Raw genomic sequence first — 19,160 nt, forward strand, 5'->3', positions numbered from 1 at the left:
ACAATAAATCCATTATTTATTTTAGGCAGGTCTAAAGAAACATTATGATAGGAAGACATTTTGTTTCAGAAGAACGGAATATGGGATGGCCTACTGTATGTTATCTGGCTATGCGCCATGCCATTGGATGTATATCACAGATCCCTCCGGAACTTTCATTACGCACACCTGTCCCCTATTCCCACTGATTAGTACTTGTATAAGTGTGACCTTTGGTTTCCATTGGGCTATCCATTATTGTTACTTTGTCTGTTGGTGTGTGTGAGTACCTGTGCTGTGTGTTTAGGCTTTCCTGCCATTGTGGATTGAGCAGATGATTACTGGTCTCGTCCCAGGTGTTAATCATTGTGCACGTGTGTTATTTATTTGAGGTATTCCTCGCTCTTTTGTTTTGGGTTTCTACCCTGTGTTTTGCTAGGTGTTTGCTTGGTCTTTATGCCCATGCCGTTACACGGCACACCGTAATTTGGGCTTTATTTTTTTTTTTATTGTGCATTCCTGCGCCTTTCTCCCAAATCTCTTCATACCAACGTGACACTGTAGGATTGTTCATTCTTTTTTTCTTTCACCTTTATTTAACCTGGTAGGCTAGTTGAGAGCATGTTCTCATTTGCAACTGCCACCTGGCCAAGATAAAGCAAAGCAGCTCGACACATACAAGAACACAGAGTTACACATGGAGTAAGCAAACATACAGTCAACAATACAGTAGAAAAAGTATATATACAGTGTGTGCAAATGATGTAGGATAAGGGAAGAAAGGCAATAAATAGGCCATGGTGGTGACGTAATTACAATTTAGCAATTAAACACTGGAATGGTAGATGTGCAGAAGATGAATGTGCAAGTAGAGATACTGGGGTGCAAAGGAGCAAGATAAATAAATAAATAAATACAGTATGAGGATGAGGTAGTTGGATGGACTATTTACAGATGGGCTTTGTACAGGTGCAGTGATCTGTGAGCTGCTCTGACAGCTGGTGCTTAAAGCTAGTGAGGGAGATATGAGTCTCCAGCTTCAGTGATTTTTGCAGTTCGTTCCAGTCATTGGCAGCAGAGAACTGGAAGGAAAGGCGGCCAAAGGAAGAATTGGCTTTGGGGGTGACCAGTGAGATATATACCTGCTGGAGTGCGTGCTACGGGTGGGTGCTGCTATGGTGACCAGTGAGCTGAGATAAGGATAAGATCATTTAGAAGAGAAGATATGCTTATAAGTCCCATGCCATTATTTTATATTATATGATTTTATAGTAAGAAGAATATAAATGATCTTAGCTGAATAAAATATATGTTTCCCATCTGGAGCGAGTGCACATATGAAGTGGCTATTTTGAGCTTAAAAAAGTGTTAATTTGAAAAAGGTCCTATATGCTAGATTTAGAGTTATTTGCAACTTTAGTTGTGAATGAAACAATCCTTAGAATGTCTTAGAAATCAAAACATCTATGGGCTGCATGATACAACTATAGGCTGTTGATGATTTGAGAAAGTAGCAAAAAAAAGCTTGCACTCTGTTCTTTGCCTCAGGCTGCACACTCTCAACAAGTGATCATATTTTCACTATTCTCAATTGAATCTAGTCTTTTTTAAGATGTGAAATTTGTTTCCAAAAGACATGTTATCCATATGCACTCAAATAGTGAATGGATGCCACTTTCCACTGGTTCCTTTTTCAGGCTACTCCGTTTATTTCACTACATTAATCAACCACTGCCCGACAGGTGATATTCTGCCCAAACTCTGTATGCCACGGGCTCTCCAACCCTGTTCTCGCATTTACCCAGTGCTTAATTTGGGAAACATAGTGAAATCTGTTCGGGAACATCGATAGTAGCATGTATTCACAACAAAACATATATCATTAAATTGTTGACAGCCACTCTCTCAGCACGCTGGAGAAAGGGATGAAAGAGAGAGAGGATATGGAAACGCACAGGGGTGAGATATTCTGTAGCTAACGGTAATGTGTCAGCCTTTTAATTGGGATTTTTTTTTTTAAGTCCCTATTACCTATTACTATCAAATACAAAATAACTATAATTGTAGGCTTAGACGCCCTGCATAGTCAGTGAACCCACAGCATCGCCTAGGCCTGTACATTCTCTCCCAGACTCATGAATAGAACATTTTGGATCATAGCATAAGGTAACCAGCCCAGTCAGTGTGCATAGTAATACAGTCCACATTCAAAGGCTATTTACTAGAATTTGTTTAATTTTGGAGGTAGGCTAGACCAATTATGTACCAAAGACATCTTAAATCAGTTTTTATTTTTTCGATTGGTTTTTCTACACAATCATTATAACGGTACAATCATTATTTTAATTCAGGTTTTCTCTAAAATGCACCTGGATGTTTTGAATTGATCATTAGAAAGTCCATTTCATTGTGTTAGGCTTTGAAACAACATCCACAATGACCATGTTTTCCACATGCTGAACTTCTTTCTTCAAATTGATCAATCACAGTGAGGTGAATTATAAAAACACCTACTGTTTCGATGATAAGTGTTTGATGGGATTTTCTCTAGCATTTGCATTGATGTCAGAGTGATTAGAAGGACAATAGAGCCCTGAGTACCAGGCCATTAGCGACCTGATGGTCGTTAGCGAGTTGGGTCCTACCAACACATGTCCAGGCTGCATAAAAGGAGATTACCGTGACTCAACAATCACTGGAAATTTTACTCCAGTCATGACTCAAGACTGCCAGTGTGGCGGTAATACAGTCACCGCAACAGCCCTAATGCTGCCCAAATTGCAGACTTCCCAACTAACTGTAGGCATACCGATAACTGATGAAATAAAGGAAACACTTGAGTAAATGAAGGATACAAAGTATATGTTATGGTGTGTTATTTCCTGGCTTGGTTTAGGTCCACTTGTAGAATCTATGCCAAGGTGCACTGAAGCTGTTCTGGCAGCTCATGGTGGCCTAACACCATTTTAAGACACTTTATGTTGGTGTTTCCTTTATTTTGTCAGTTACCTGTATGTGCTTGTGATAAAACTTAATCCACAGTTATATATTTTTTTTAGAAACGATTTATCCTCTGTGGCCAAATTATGTTCTCTGGTGTATTTTGAATTAATCCGAGCCTGACTGTATGCTAGCAGGATAGTCCATATCTACAATAATCTTTGCTGATAGCGATGTTGTGTTTCCATAAGTGGATGAATTGGTCTAATTTAGTATGAACGGTAAAGCCTCAACACTTAGCTACCTCTTCCAATTAAAAAACAACAACACCTTTGTTATTGTTTTGTGTGACTACAGCATCAGCTATAAAATGCGAAAATAGAGTCACCTTCGAATTGAGAGAGGCGTCAAAGTGGACAACCCGCCTGGTTGGGTCATTATAATTAAAAACAATGCATTCTAAAATAAATCACATGCATGCTCGCCTTTGGTGAGTTTTGGCCATAAGTGTGTTGGAAATGTTTTTAATATGATGATATGAAGTCTGCCAGAGAAACACAAATGAAAGGGAATAATTATACTATATTAGTTTCATATGAACATGTAGGCTATTAGAAGTTTCTGTACTGATTTGTACTAGATCTCTTGCCATTTACATTGTGACTGGCCCTGGTCTGTCCGCTAGCGCTCTCATAGAGTTGGTGAGAATAGGCTGATGATACAAGGCTGGGCAGCTCTGTGGACGCTCATCTTATTTATGGTCCTATGAAGTGCAGGGTCAGGTCCTTCAACAGAAATAGTGAGCTTCCCGTAGGCCATAAAAAGCCAGGTTGGCTGTCTATTAATTGTTTTGTGTGTGTGTGTGTGTGTGTGAGACAGAAACCACATTTTTTGCTTTCCCAGATCAAGGAAGTGGGACGTGCAGACCAGGGCAGCCTGGGGTTTTATTCATTAGGCACGAAATGGAAGAAACAGACTGAAACGTCTTGGACTCTAATAAGAAATGTTCATTTCTGTTTCCCATTGCAATACATTTTTAGGGCAGGCTGTGGTCTCTGGTCTCCTGGTAGGAGGCCTCTTCAGTTACAGGAAGGCAAAGTTAGTTTTCTATGGCTAATGAATCAGGAACCTAATAACAGCCACAAAGGTGTGACAAAGGAGTTCGATTCCAGGTCCTCTTTGAATATCAAGACCGTTTTAGCCTGAGCTAAAGCCTAGGTCGCAGGCAAGGTGCCTAGGTCGCAGGCAAGGTTACTCACCACCCGTACAATGGCAACATTTCGGAGTACAGTAAATGAGTCTGGATTAGAGGTCGACCGATTATGATTTTTCAACGCCGATACCGATTATTGGAGGACCAAAAAGCCGATACCGATTAATCGGCAGATTTTTATTTTATTTGTAATAATGACAATTACAACAATACTGAATTAACACTTATTTTAACTTAATATAATACATCAATACAATCAATTTAGTCTCAAATAAATAATGAAACATGTTCAACTTGGTTTAAATAATGCAAAAACAAAGTGTTGGAGAAGAAAGTAAAAGTGCAATATTTGCCATGTAAGAAAGCTAACGTTTAAGTTCCTTGCTCAGAACATGAGAACATATGAAAGCTGGTGGTTCCTTTTAACATGAGTCTTCAATATTCCCAGGTCAGAAGTTTTAGGTTGTAGTTATTATAGGAATTATAGGACTATTTCTCTCTATACCATTTGTATTTCATATACCTTTGACTATTGGATGTTCTTATAGGCACTTTAGTATTGCCAGTGTAACAGTATAGCTTCCGTCCCCCTCCTCGCCCCTACCTGGTCTCAAACCAGGAACACAACGACAACAACCACCCTCAAAGCAGCGTTACCCATGCAGGGCAAGGGAAACAACCACTCCAAGGCTCAGAGTGAGCGAGTGACGTTTGAAACGCTATTAGCTCGCGCTAACTAGCCAGCCATTTCACTTCGGTTACACCAGCCTCATCTCGGGAGTTGATAGGCTTGAAGTCATAAACAGCGCAATGCTTGACGCACAAGGAAGAGCTACTGGCAAAACGCACGAAAGTGCTGTTTGAATGAATGTTTCCGCGCCTGCTTCTGCCTACCACCGCTCAGTCAGATACTTAGATACTTGTATGCTTGTATGCTCAGTCAGATTATGTATGACACGCTAAATAATATCTAGTAATATCATCAACTATGTGTAGTTAACTAAAAAAAATACCAAATACCAGTGTCCAAAAATACCGATTTCCGATTTGTTATGAAAACTTGAAATCGGCCCTAATTAATCTGCCATTCCGATTAATTGGTCGACCTCTAGTCTGGAAGTCATGTTACCTGCCAGAGCATATTTGTGAAATGGAAATTGAGAGTAAATATTTATCTTATAATGTTTCAACAGCAGGAAGTCGCAGATGTGCCGTTGTCCACCATCCCGGCTGAGAGCAGCCTCACTAACGGGGAGGTGGAAGAGGTGACCAACAACTCTGTCATGGAGTCAGTCCCCAAGGACCTGACGATGGTGGCCGTTGCGATGTGCCCGGTGGTCGCCGGGGCTGCTGTTGCCATGGAGACGGCAGAGATGGCAGTTGGGATGTCACCGGTGGTTGGGGCGGCGGTGTTGCCCGTTGACCAGGTGAAGGAGAGGCTGACGGGGGGACACCCGTGTGCCCAGTGCGACCGTGTCTTCATGTCCATGCAGGGGCTGAGGTCCCACGAGAGGAGCCACTCAGCCATGGCCATGTTCACCAGAGAGGACAAGTACAGCTGCCAGTACTGCCAGTTCGTCTCCCCCTTCAGACACAAGTAAGAGGACATAATATAAACTTAAAGTGGAACTGACAGTGTTTTAACTACTTAGCAAATGTGAAACAAACAAACAATCATATTATCAGTCAAAAATATAAAATGCCTAGTTTATGCTACAAAACCAACTTAAGAGGTTTTACAAATAGGTTCTATTTGACTCAAAATTCTATGATGTTGGCAGAATAGATAGATGCAGTTCAATGCATAATTAATATAAATCACCAGTACATTTCTTGGTAGTCCAAAAAATATTGCTATCAGGTTGTAAATCACAGCTGGCCTGGTACATTTTTTGCTGCCTCCACTCATTCGGGACACACTGTTTCAATTTCAACGACTCAATATTTTGAGAAAAAACGGATTACTGTAACTAAGGCTGGGAATGCCAATACAATCAAACTAGCAAGGGCAATGATCACAAGTCAGTCATAACTTGGCTAATTGGCTAGCGTAAGTGTCAAACACAAGGCCTGCGGGCCGAATAGGACACACAAGCAAGTGAACAGTTGAGTTCTACTCTATTAAAATTACAGGCTGATGCATTTGCATCATTGAATTCAACTTCAATTGCTTTGCTTTTTTTTGTCCCGTTTACAGCGAGCAGTGGAGGGAAAGTGTACAGACACGTGAATCGTGTTGCTAGCTAGCTATGCTGAACTTATGCACAGTTAGCATATATCTTAGCTGTCAGTCAATGTATTTGGCAGTCAGGCAGGAAAGTTCCCATTCAGTTGTCAAAATGTGGGTTAGTCCAGGCAGACAACTTGCAGAAGGAAGTGCAGGCTACTAACGTTACTCCCCATCGTTTAACAGTGCAATTTTGACGGCCAACTAGCTGAAAAAGTTTGAGTGGGTTTATCTAGTGTTCCCTCGTTTTTATCTCATCTCTCTCTGGCTAGCATTAGTTGTTGATCTTGTTTTTGTTGATGTGCATAGGCAACTGAGGGAGGGAGCATACTTTTTTCATGGTTGTTTGATCAATAGGTCTGTGAAGTGCCCAAATGTAAGATGACTACCATTCTATACTACATGGCCAAAAGTCATGGCCTTCAAATTAGTAGATTCAGCTACTTCAGCCACACCCGTTGCTGACAGGTGTATAAAATCGAGCACACAGACATGCAATCTCCATAGACAAACATTGGCTGTAGAATGGCCTTACTAAAGAGCTCAGTGACTTTCAACGTCATATAATGCCACCTTTCCAACAATTCTTCAAATTTCTGCCGTGCTAGATTTGCCCCGGTCAAATGTAAGTGCTGTTATTGTGAAGTGGAAAAGTATAGGAGCAACAACGGCTCAGCCTCAATGTGGTAGGCCTCACAAGCTCACAGAACGGGACTGCCGAGTGCAGTAGCGTGTAAAAATTGTCCTCGGTTGCAACACTCACTACCGAGTTCCAAACTGCCTCTGGAAGCATCATCAGCACAAGAGCTGTTAGTCGGGAGCTTCATTAAATGGGTTTCCATGGCCAAGCAGCTGCACACAAGCCAAAGATCACCATGCGCAATGCAAAGTTTTAAACCCTTCAAAAGATATTTTATATTTGAGTTTCTTCAAATTAGCACACTCTTGGCATTCTCTCAACCAGCTTCACCTGGTATGCTTTTCCAGCAGTCTTGAAGGAGTTCCCACAATATGCTGAGCACTTTTTGGCTGCTTTTCCTTCACTCAACTCCAAACTGTGTTGAGGTTGGGTGATCATGGAGGCCAGGCCATCTGATGCAGCACTCCATCACTCTCCTTCTTGGTCAAATAGCCCTTACACAGCCTGGAGGTGTGTTGGGTCATTGTCCTGTTGAAAAACGAATGATAGTCCAACTGGGATGGCGTATCGCTGCAGAATGCTGTGGTAGCCATGCTGGTTAAGTGTGCCTTGAATTCAAAATAAATCATCAACCGTGTCACCAGCAAAGCACCCCCACACCATCACACCTCCGTGCTTCACAGTAGGAACCACACATGCAGAGATCATCCGTTCACCTACTCTGTGTCTCACAAAGACACGGCGGATGGATCCAAAAATCAAACATTTGGACTCGTCAGACCAAATGACAGATTTCCACTGGTCTAATGTCCATTGCTCATGTTTCTTGGCTCAACCAGGTCTCTTCTTATTATTGGTGTCCTTTAATAGTGGTTTCTTTGCGGCAATTCGACCATGAAGGTCTGATTCACGCAGTCTCCTCTGAACAGTTGATGTTTTGATGTGTCTGTTACTTGAACTCTGTGAAGCATTTATTTGGGCTGCAATTTCTGAGGCTGGTAACTCTAATGAACTTATCCTCTGCAGCAGAGGTAACTGCTTCTTCCTTTCCTGTGGCGGTCCTCATGAGAACCAGTAGTTTCATCATAGCGCTTGATGGTTTTTGCGACTGCACTTGAAGAAACTTGTTTTAAAGTAATGATGGACTGTCATTTCTTTTTGCTTATTTGAACTGCTCTTGCCATAATATTGACTTTGTATTTTACCAAATAGGGATATCTTCTGTATACCACCTTTACCTTGTCACAACACAACTGATTGGAAGGAAAGTAATTCCACAAATTAACTTTTAACAATGCACACCTGTTAATTGAAATGCATTCCAGGTGAATACCTCATGAAGCTGGTTGAGAGAATGCCAAGTGTGCAAAGCTGGCAAAAGGTGGCTACTTTAAATAATCTCAAATAAAACATTTATGATTTGTTTAAAACTTTTTGGGTTACTACATAATTCCATATGTGTTATTTCATAGTTTTGATGTCGTCACTATTATTCTACAATGTAGAAGATAGGAAAAATAAAGAAAAACCCTGGAACGAGTAGGTGTGTCCAAATTTTTGACTGGTACTGTATATAAATATATATATTTTTTGTAAATACATTTTCGGGATGGAAAAACGTTATCACTGTAAACTTAACTGACTAAAAAGATATTAAAGATATTAAATATGTAGAAAAGACAATGGACCTATATATTTTTTTATGATATAATATTTGAGAACTAACATTCCCCAAAATAAAATCTAAAATTCCCAAAACAATGAATTTAGCAGTATTGATTTTGTTATTATATTTGAGCAAAAGAACACAGTGTTAACACATGGCAAAATGCACAATTTTCTCTCAGCTCCATGGCAGAATATGTGGAATCACAGGAAATGAGCTTTAAAACTACTACATTTTTTCTTAACTCCATGGAGATATTGGTAGAATTCCAGGAATAAATATTAAAACATTTCTCTACACCTCAAGATGGGGGCCTCTAAAATGTTATCTAAAATCCAGCCCATTGCTATGCACCCTGCCATGCCCCATGCCACGCACACCACCTAAGCCCACCTAAGCTTGTAACGCCAGGCTAGTGGGTTTGTTTCCTGGGACCATCCATACGTACAATTTATGGTCGCATGACTGTAAGTTGCTTTGGATAAAATATTCTGCTAAATGGCATATATTATATTACACTGAGTGGACAGAACATTTGGAACACCTGCTCTTTCCATGACAGACTAACCAGGTGAATCCAGGTGAAAGCTATGATCCCTTATTGATGTCAGCTGTTAAATCCACTTCAATCAGTGTAGATGAACGGAAGGAGATGAACGGAAGATTTTTAAGCCTTGAGACATGGATTGTGTATTTTGACATTCCGGGGGTGAATAGGTAAGAAAAAATATGTAAGTGCCTTTGAATGGGGTGTGGTAGTAGGTGCCAGGCACACCTGTTTGAGTGTGTCAAGAACTGCAATTCTGCTGGGTTTTTCACCCTCAACAGTTCCTTGTGTGTATAAAGAATCGTCCACCACCAAAAGGACATCCAGCCAGTGGTCAAAAACGGGTCATTGATGAAAGAAGACAAAGGAGGCTGACACGAATTGTGCAGAGCAACAGACTGACTACGGTTAGTCAACTGACAGTCCAGTACACCATTGATGCCCAAAGACATAAAATAACTCGTCGTACCTTGACACAATGTGGTATTTCAGTTCCACTTCTTTCAGCATCAAAACAAGAGACCTCGGTTGCAGTGGGCTAAGGAACGAAAACACTGTGAACACTTGAGAATTGGAAAAACATTGCCTGGTCTGATGAATCCTGGTTCCTGCGGTTTCTCGCTGATGGGAGGACTTAGGGTATGGAGAAAACCACACGGGTACATGCATCCATCAGCGTTTCAACTTTGCACACTGGTGGTGGTGGTGTGACTGTGTTGAGGCTGTTTTCATGGCACACATTGGACCCCTTAATAAAAGTGGAGCACTGTTTGAATGTCACAGGATATCTGAACATCATTACCAATCAGGTGCAGCCCTTCACGGCAGCAGTGCAAATAGATTTCTTTCAGCCGGATAATGCCCCATGCCACAAGGCTAGGATTGTCCAGAAATGGTTCCACAAACATGTCAGCGAATTCATCTTACTGCAGTGGCCTGCCCAGTCACCAAATCTCAATCCAATTGAGCATCTGTGGGATGACCTGGGTTATTCGGAGGGATCCTCTATCAGCCAATTTGACTGTGGGAAAATGTGTGGGAAAATGGCACAGCATCCCTGTGGAACTCTTTCGACACCTTGTAGAGTCCATGCTCCAACAAATTGGGGCTGTTCTCAGGACAAAAGGGGGTGCAACTCAGTATTAGGTTGCTAATGTTTTGTACACTTAGTGTACACAGTTGAAGTCAGAAGTTTACATATACTTAGGTTGGAGTCATTAAAACTTGTTTTTCAACCATTCCACAAATTTCTTGTTAACAAACTATAGTTTTGGCGTTTAGGACATCTACTTTGTGCATGACACAAGTAATTATTCCAACAATTGTTTACAGACAGATTATTTCACTTATATTTCAGTGTATCACAATTCCAGTGCATCAGAAGTTTACATACACTAAGTTGACTGTGCCTTTAAACAGCTTGGAACATTTCGGAAAATAAGGTCATGGCTTTAGAAGCTTGTGATAGGCTAATTGACATCATTTGAGTCAATTGGAGGTGTAACTGTGGATCTATTTCAAGGCCTACTTTCAAACTCAGTGCCTCTTTGCTTGACATCATGGGGAAATCAGCCAAGACCTCAGAAAATAAATTGTAGACCTCCAGAAGTCTGGTTCATCCTTGGGAGCAATTTCCAAACAGCTGAAGGTACCACGCTCATCTGTACAAACAATAGTACGCAAGTATAAACACCACGCAGCCGTGATACCGCTCAGGAAGGAGAAGCGTTCTGTCTACTTGAGATGAACGTACTTTGGTGCGAAAAGTGCAAATCAATCCCAGAACAACAGCAAAGGACCTTGTGAAGATGCTGGAGAGAACAGGTACAAAAGTATGGCAGCATCATGTTGTGGGGGGGCTTTGCTGCAGGAGGGACTGGTGCACTTTACAAAATAGATGGCATCATGAGGTAGGAAAATTATGTGGATGTATTGAAGCAATATCTCAAGACATCAGTCAGGAAGTCAAAGCTTGGTCGCAAATGGGTCTTCCAAGTGGACAATGACCCCAAGCATACTTCCAAAGTTGTGGCAAAATGGCTTAAGGACAACAAAGTCAAGGTATTCGAGTTGCCATCACAAAGCCCTGACCTCAATCCTATAGAACATTTGTGGGCAGAACTGAAAAAGCATGTGTGAGCAAGGGGGCCTACAAACCTGACTCAGTTACACCAGCTCTGTCAGGCGGAACGGGCCAAAATTCACCCAACTTATTGTGGGAAGCTTGTGGAAGGCTACCCGAAACGCATGTCCCAAGTTAAACAATTTAAAGGCAATGCTACCAAATACTAATTGAGTGTATGTAAACTTCTGACCCACTGGGAATGTGATGAAAATAATAAAAGCTGAAATAAATCTCTCTCTACAATCATTCTGACATTTCACATTCTTAAAATAAAGTGGTGATCCTAACTGACCTAAGACTGGGAGTTTTTACTAGGATGAAATGTCAGGAATTGTGAAAAACTGAGTTTAAATGTATTTGGCTAAGGTGTATGTAAACGTCTGACTTCAAGTGTACGTCTCGTGTCTGAGCCTTTGAATTGCAACTCCACTTTGTCTTTATACTGACGTTTTGTCTGTTTGATTACCTTACGGAGGGAATAACTACACTGTTTGTATTCGGCCATATCTCAGTCACCTTGCCATGGTTAAATGCGTTCGAGCTTTCAGTTTTGCTCGAATATTGCCATCTATCCACGGTTTCTGGTTAGGGTAGGTTTTTATTGTCACAGTCGGTACAACATCTCCTATACACTTCTCGATAAACTCAGTCACCGTATCAGTGTATTCATCTGTTATTCTCGGAGGCTACCTGGAACATATCCCAGTCCACGTGATCAAAACAATCTTGAAGCGTGGATTCCGATTGGTCAGACCTGTGTTGACTAGTCCTTAGCATGGGTACTTCCTGTTTGAGTTCCTGCCCATAAGAAGGGAGGAGCAAAATGGAGTCGTGATCAGATTTGTCGAAGGGAGGGCTGGGGAGGGTCTTGTAGGCATCCTAGAAGTTGGAGTAGCAGTGGTCGAGTGTTTGAGCAACACGACTTCTACAGTCAATGTGTTGATGGAACTTCGGTAGCGTTTTTCTCAAATTTGCTTTGTTAAAATCCCAAGCTACAATAAATTCTGCCTCAGCATATGTGGTTTTCAGTTTGCTTAAAGTCCAGTGAAGTTCTTTGAGGGCCGTCGTGGTATCGGCTTAAGGGGAATATTCACGGCTGTGACTATAACCGGAGAGAATTCTCTTGGGAGGTAACACGGTCAGCATTTGATTGTGAGGTATTCTAGGTTAAGTGAACAAAAGGATCTGAGTTCCTGTATGTTATCACAATCACACCATGAGTAGTTAATCATGAAACATACACCCCTGCCCTTCTTCTTCCCGGAGCGATATTTATTAATGTTCTGCGTGATGAACTGAGAACCTAACTGGCTGTATGAATTCAGACAGAGAGCCATGTTCCCGTGAAACAGAGTATGTTACTATCCCTGAAGTCTCTCTGGAAGGAATTCCTCGCCTTGAGCTCGTAAACTGTATTATCCAGAGACTGAACTTTAGTGAGTAATATACTTGGATGCGGTGGGTGGTGTGCGCACCTCCTGAGTCGGACTAGAAGTCCACTCCAACGACCTCTCCTCCGCCGGCAGTGTTTTTTGTCAGCCTCTGGAATCAGTTCAATTGCCCTGGGGGGTACGAACAAAGGATCAGATTCAGGAAAGTCGTATTCCTGGTCGTAGTGCTGGTAATGCTGGTGAGTTACCGCCGTTCTGATATCCAAAAGTTATTCCTGGCTGTAATAACACAAAAAAATTACGGGTTAATAATGTAAGAGATAACACAAAAAATATATATACTGCAAAGTTTCCTAAGCGCTAGAAGCACGGCAGCCCTATCTGTCGACGCCATCTGTCATCTGAGCTGTGCTTTATATCGGACATACACTCTGGATGGAATGTAGCCTAAGTGCCAGTCTGTTTGTGATTGACAATGACGGAGCAACGGGGTAGAAAAGAGCACAAAGAGATCTGGCACCAGGCTAGATGGAATGCGCATTTCCTCCAAAACTCACTCCAGTAGAATCCATTGAGACACTGTAGACATGGCAGACATTTTGATAGTGCAATTTGTCTTCTTATCCAAAGCTGAAAGACCTCATCTCAGCTCCCTTGTGTAGTCCCACTGTATTGCTGACCCAGAAAGTAAATGTGTTCCTATGCCACCCAAGAGGCTGGGATAAAAACACATTCATATTCCCCAGATCCCTTCTATGTGGTTTGCAGTCAGACACACAGAGATACACTAGGGATACTGGGACCATGGTAGATGGTTTTCTGCTATGGCCTCTGCTCAATAGTCCCTAGAAATTCTCTGCTAGTTGTGGTTCAGAAAATCAAGTTAGGTACAATCAGATTCCCTCTGCTTCCTTGGAAGTATTCTGTTGTGATGTGTTGAAACATATGTGCAGACCAGGGGTCGGAAAACATTTTGGCTCAAGGGCCACAGAATTTCAAGCGCCGCACAGATTTTTTGTAATTGATTTGATTGTAAAAAAATCTATTTGCAGGCCAGGAAAAGTCCATTCTAATTTCGACATACTTTCTATCTAGTTTTAGATGTTCAAGAGTAAAAAAAAAAAAGAAGTATTTATCAAACCTCCCGTGGGCTGGATTGAATGGGCTGTAGTTTGCCCACACCTGGTGTAGAAGTTTCTTTCTCTACATCCCACTCTGACCCCCCCCCCTCCTCTCTCTCTGTCTCCCTCCCTTTCTTCTCATTCACTCTCGCTCCTCTTTGTCTATGTCTCTCTCCTCAGTCTGGACAAACATGTGCAGTCTCACCACAGGCACCACAAGCCGTTCAGATGCAAGCTCTGTCCTTTTAAGTCTGCTTACCTGAGCCGATTGAAGAGTCATCTGCACAAAGCGCACCCAGGTAAAAACCACACACCTCACTACTCTGTGCTCACCACGACTTCACCAGTGGTCATTGTTTGTTATGGGGCAAAAATTCTACTTCCAGTGCCTTCAAAGTTTTCACACCCCTTGAATTGTTCAATGTTTTGTTGTGTTACAGCCTAAATTTAAAATGGATTAAATTTCGATTTTGTGTCACTGGCCTACGCCTACGCATACCCCATAATGTCAAAGTACAATTATGTTTTTAGCCATTTTTACAAATTAATTTTTAAAATGTACGCTGAAATGTCTTGAGTCAATTATCTGTACGGTCCCTCAGTCGAGCAGTGAATTACAAACACAGATTCAACAACAAAGACCAGGAATGTTTTCCAATGCCCCTATTGGTAGATTGGTAAAACAAACAAAAAAAAAAAGACATTAAATATCCTTTTGAGCATGGTGGAGTTATTACTTACACTTTGGATGGTGTATCAATACACCTAGTCACTACAAAGATACAGGCATCCTTCCTAACTCATTTGCCAGAGAGGAAGGAAACCGCTCAGGGATTTCACCTTGAGGCCAATGGTGACTTTAAAATAGTTACAGAGTTTAATGGCTGTGATAGGAGAAAAACTAAGGATGGATCAACAACATTGTACTTACTCCACAATACTAACCTAAATGACAGAGTGAAAAGTAGGAAGGCTGTACAGAATAAAACATATTCCAAAACATGCATCCTGTATGCAATAAGGCACTAAAGTGAAACTTTGTCCTGAATAAAAAAAAGTGTAATGTTTGGGGGCGAATCCAACACGTCACTTAGTACCTCTCTTCATATTTTCAAGCATGGTGGTGGCTGCATCATGTTATGGGTATGTTTGTCATTGGCAAGGACTAGGGAGTTTTTTTAATTTAAAGAATCTGAGGAAAACCTGGTTCAGTCTGCTTTCCAACAAACTGGGAGACAAATTCTCCTTTCAGCAGGATAATAACCTAGAACACAAGGCCAAATATACGCTGGCATGGCTTACCAATACATCATTGAATTTTCCTGAGTTTTTACTTAAATCGTCTTGAAGATCTATGGCAAGACTTGAAAATGGCTGTCTAGCAAGGATCAACAACCAACTTGACAGAGTGTGAAAAAAATTCTTAAAGAATAATGTGCAAATATTGTATAATCCAGGTGTGCAAAGCTCTTAGACTTACCCAGAAATATTCACAGCTGTAATCAATTGATTCTAACATGTATTGGTTTAATACTTATGTAATCAAAATATATTTGTGTTTTATTTTTCATAAATGTTTTACAAATGTTTTTCTTCCGCTTTGACATTAAGAGTATTTTGTGTCGATCGTTGACAAGAAATGACAATTGAATCCATTTTAAGCCCACCTTGTAACACAACAAAATGTGGAAAAAGTCAAGGTGTGTGAATACTTCCGGAAGGCACTATAAGTAGAATTTTTACTCGTAGTTGGCTAAACAGCACAAACTGATCCTGAAACAGACTAGTGGGTTATTGACCACACCTGTGTATTGGGCTGTGGGCTAGTCTGAATGTCTGACTACCACAGCTGTTTGAGAATCTTAAATCAACACTAATATCGTCATTCCCTTAGGATGTCCCCTATGGGAATATCTTAAACGGAGTCTTGTGATTGAGTACATTGAATATCATAGCTATGCAAAGTCTTTGGTTGAGTCCAAAATGGTCAAAAAGTAGTGCACTATATAGAGAAAAGGGTGCCTAGGGAAAGGGTGCCATTGCAGACGCAGTCTATATATTTTCTCTGTTCAATGTTATGTTTCTTTCATTAGATATTTTGTATTTTCGCAAAGGATTCTGTAGTCTACAGAAATTGATTCCACAGATGCAGCCAGTGAACCAAAGCCCGAGCAGAGGAATAGATAGTCAATCATCACAAATGACAATGAGAGTACAAAAACTAGTCATGAATGGTTGTCTACAGTTATGATTGGAAAATAACACAGAAAGATGAGTCAACAACAATCAACAGTTGATTCAGATAATCGACTTCCGAACCAGAGCCATTTAGAATTTGATTACATTTTGAAAGTGTTCTGACATGGTCTGTTGGTGGTGGTGTCAAAAACACCATGTTTTCTGCTTCTGTTGTGTATTGTATCAATCTCACAATCATCCAGCCACTTATTTGCCTGTGGGTTTTGATTGCTGCCTTGGTAATGCATAATGTTTATGCTGTGGAATCCATACCCATTGGGCACAAACTGGTTGAGTCAACGTTGTTTCAACGTAATTTGTCAACTCATTGTGACGTAGAATCTACTAAAAGTCATCAAAACGGATGTTTTGAGGATAACATTTCAACCACAGGATTATGTCATGATGGTAACCAATTTTCACCTTGTATAAAATCTGTTGAATTTGTACCTTTGAAACAACGTCATATTTGCAATCAGAAAAAAAAATGATAAGCTGGGCCGCACCCTCTACTGGACAGTTGAACTATCTACAGTACAGTTACCTATTTAGTCTCCCATCCAGGGTTTTAACTAAGGTCAGCCCTGCTGAGCTTTGTATTTGTCACTGACTACTGCCAATGTGCTATCGTGAGAATGATTATTGAATCTATCTATTAATAACGAAATATATTCACTGTTGCTATCGAAGTCCTTTAAAGGGTATGTTTAACAGGGCAAATAAAATATAACCATACTTTATAAGTGATATATCGTCAAGGATACTATTTAGGCCTACGGCATTTGAAGTTAGTAACAACTAATGTTTCAATTCAACCCAGGGTTCAACAAAAAATGTCCAATACATATAAGCCTAGGACTTCAAGCATAGGTTGATTTCAGATGTAATCGTCAAGTTAATAATGAACGTGTTGGATTCACGTCTCCAGCCGAAAATCAAAGATAAAGGATAGGAATAAATCAAATCAAACTTTAAATGCACTTCATGTTGATATTTGTTTGCATTGTCAACCAAACACAATTCATTATTACTTTTGTAATACAGTACATAGTCTAAAGTAAATGCCATCTTGCAAACTATTGTAACAGTATTTAAAGAGTTTATTTTCAAAAAGCCATATCCCCCTTTTTTTTTTCTTTTTTTTTTTTACATTTGTCTGTTTTGTTCAGAAATGATTGCTTATGGGTACCTTCATGTTTGTGTAAAATATTACTGTACTCAGTAATAGATTCATAGATTTTAGATCTGCTAAATGACAAAAATGTCAAATGTAAATATTTTACATGCAGATCACACCTTATTGTATTGAATCATTTGGATTATTTTATATATATATTGATGTCACAAATGTATCATTTGTACAGTTTTTTTTATAGAAAATGTAGTTATTTGTTACATTTGACTGTATAAAACCTAGCAGTACTACTACTTATAAGAAGTACAGTGAAGATGTATAAATACAGAATATCTGACATTGTATTCCCATTTGAACCTTGGGCCAGATTCTATCAGATCCGTGCGAGCCGACACTTTCTCGTTCCAAACTTCTAACACAAGTGGGTGGCTTCGTGACAATGACCACAGGAGCAGCCGCTCTGATTTGACAGCTCTACCTCGGACACCGCCAAAGCACTACCTATGCGGGTGTCGGCTATCGCCGGTTAATGCTTGATCTGACCTAGGCCTTTGTCGTGCTTTTAAATAGTTGAAAGCGCAGTGTTTCAAGACAACTAAACCAAAAATACAACCTTGTTTTTTTTATTGGAATTTGGTTGTTCTTTTAGATGGTTTTAAGCATAGTGATAACATGTTGGGAATTCAACAAACTACTTACCCTCCTTGTGAGTGGGTGAATAAAGATTGAAATGTCATTGATCAACATCTCAACTAAATATTACCAACATTTCCTCGTTGAAATGACATGATGTGCACAGTGGGTAACGTGTGGTATGTGAATGCTGGTTCTCTCGATAAGGTGCAAAAGTCATTCAAGGGTAGATTAGCAGAAAATGAGTGTCAACACCCCTCTTTTCAGATCCGTCGGCAGGCGCTGGCTCTGTCTGTCTGGCTGAAAGCTTTTGGGCTTACTATATAGTATCAAGCCTATCGATTTTCCCTTGAATGGACTGAGGGTGGTCATCATAAAATTGTAAAAAAAAAAAAAATGAAAATTGTTGACAGAGGCAGATTTTTGTGTCTTGTGCTACTCGAAGTCTGAACACTGAATGACATGCTCAACTCTATACTAAGTTGGATAAAGCCACTTTCAAAAGAGTTTCTCACTGACCAAAGTTCATGCTCCTTTGCCAAAGAGAGAGAGTCCTTGCTTGTGCACTCTGTCTTTTTCTTTTTAGCTGGGTTGAACTGTGACTTGGGCATTAACGAAATTAGAATGATATACAGTGCCTTGCGAAAGTATTCGGCCCCCTTGAACTTTGCGACCTTTTGCCACATTTCATTCAGGCTTCAAACATAAAGATATAAAACTGTATTTTTTGTGAAGAATCAACAACAAGTGGGACACAATCATGAAGTGGAACGACATTTATTGGATATTTCAAACTTTTTTAACAAATCAAAAACTGAAAAATTGGGCGTGCAAAATTATTCAGCCCCTTTACTTTCAGTGCAGCAAACTCTCTCCAGAAGTTCAGTGAGGATCTCTGAATGATCCAATGTTGACCTAAATGACTAATGATGATAAATACAATCCACCTGTGTGTAATCAAGTCTCCGTATAAATGCACCTGCACTGTGATAGTCTCAGAGGTCCGTTAAAAGCTCAGAGAGCATCATGAAGAACAAGGAACACACCAGGCAGGTCCGAGATACTGTTGTGAAGAAGTTTAAAGCCGGATTTGGATACAAAAAGATTTCCCAAGCTTTAAACATCCCAAGGAGCACTGTGCAAGCGATAATATTGAAATGGAAGGAGTATCAGACCACTGCAAATCTACCAAGACCTGGCCGTCCCTCTAAACTTTCAGCTCATACAAGGAGAAGACTGATCAGAGATGCAGCCAAGAGGCCCATGATCACTCTGGATGAACTGCAGAGATCTACAGCTGAGGTG

General features: G+C 40.5%; 1 protein-coding gene across 2 annotated transcripts in view; it reads left to right on the top strand.

The window, feature by feature from the left end:
• Positions 1–19,160, top strand: part of LOC110523964 (zinc finger protein 462) — a 95,661-nt gene that overhangs the window by 57,158 nt on the left and 19,343 nt on the right. The window contains exons 5-6 of one of the 2 annotated variants that reach the window (XM_021603144.3): positions 5,326–5,729; positions 14,030–14,148. In XM_021603144.3, the coding sequence (XP_021458819.3) occupies positions 5,326–5,729; positions 14,030–14,148 (523 nt within the window). The remainder of the gene's footprint in view (positions 1–5,325; positions 5,730–14,029; positions 14,149–19,160) is intronic. The other variant, XM_021603145.3, reaches the window with a different exon arrangement.

This window comes from Oncorhynchus mykiss, chromosome 5 (assembly GCF_057628025.1).
Source record: "Oncorhynchus mykiss isolate SJ-2025 chromosome 5, ASM5762802v1, whole genome shotgun sequence".
NCBI lineage: Eukaryota > Metazoa > Chordata > Actinopteri > Salmoniformes > Salmonidae > Oncorhynchus > Oncorhynchus mykiss.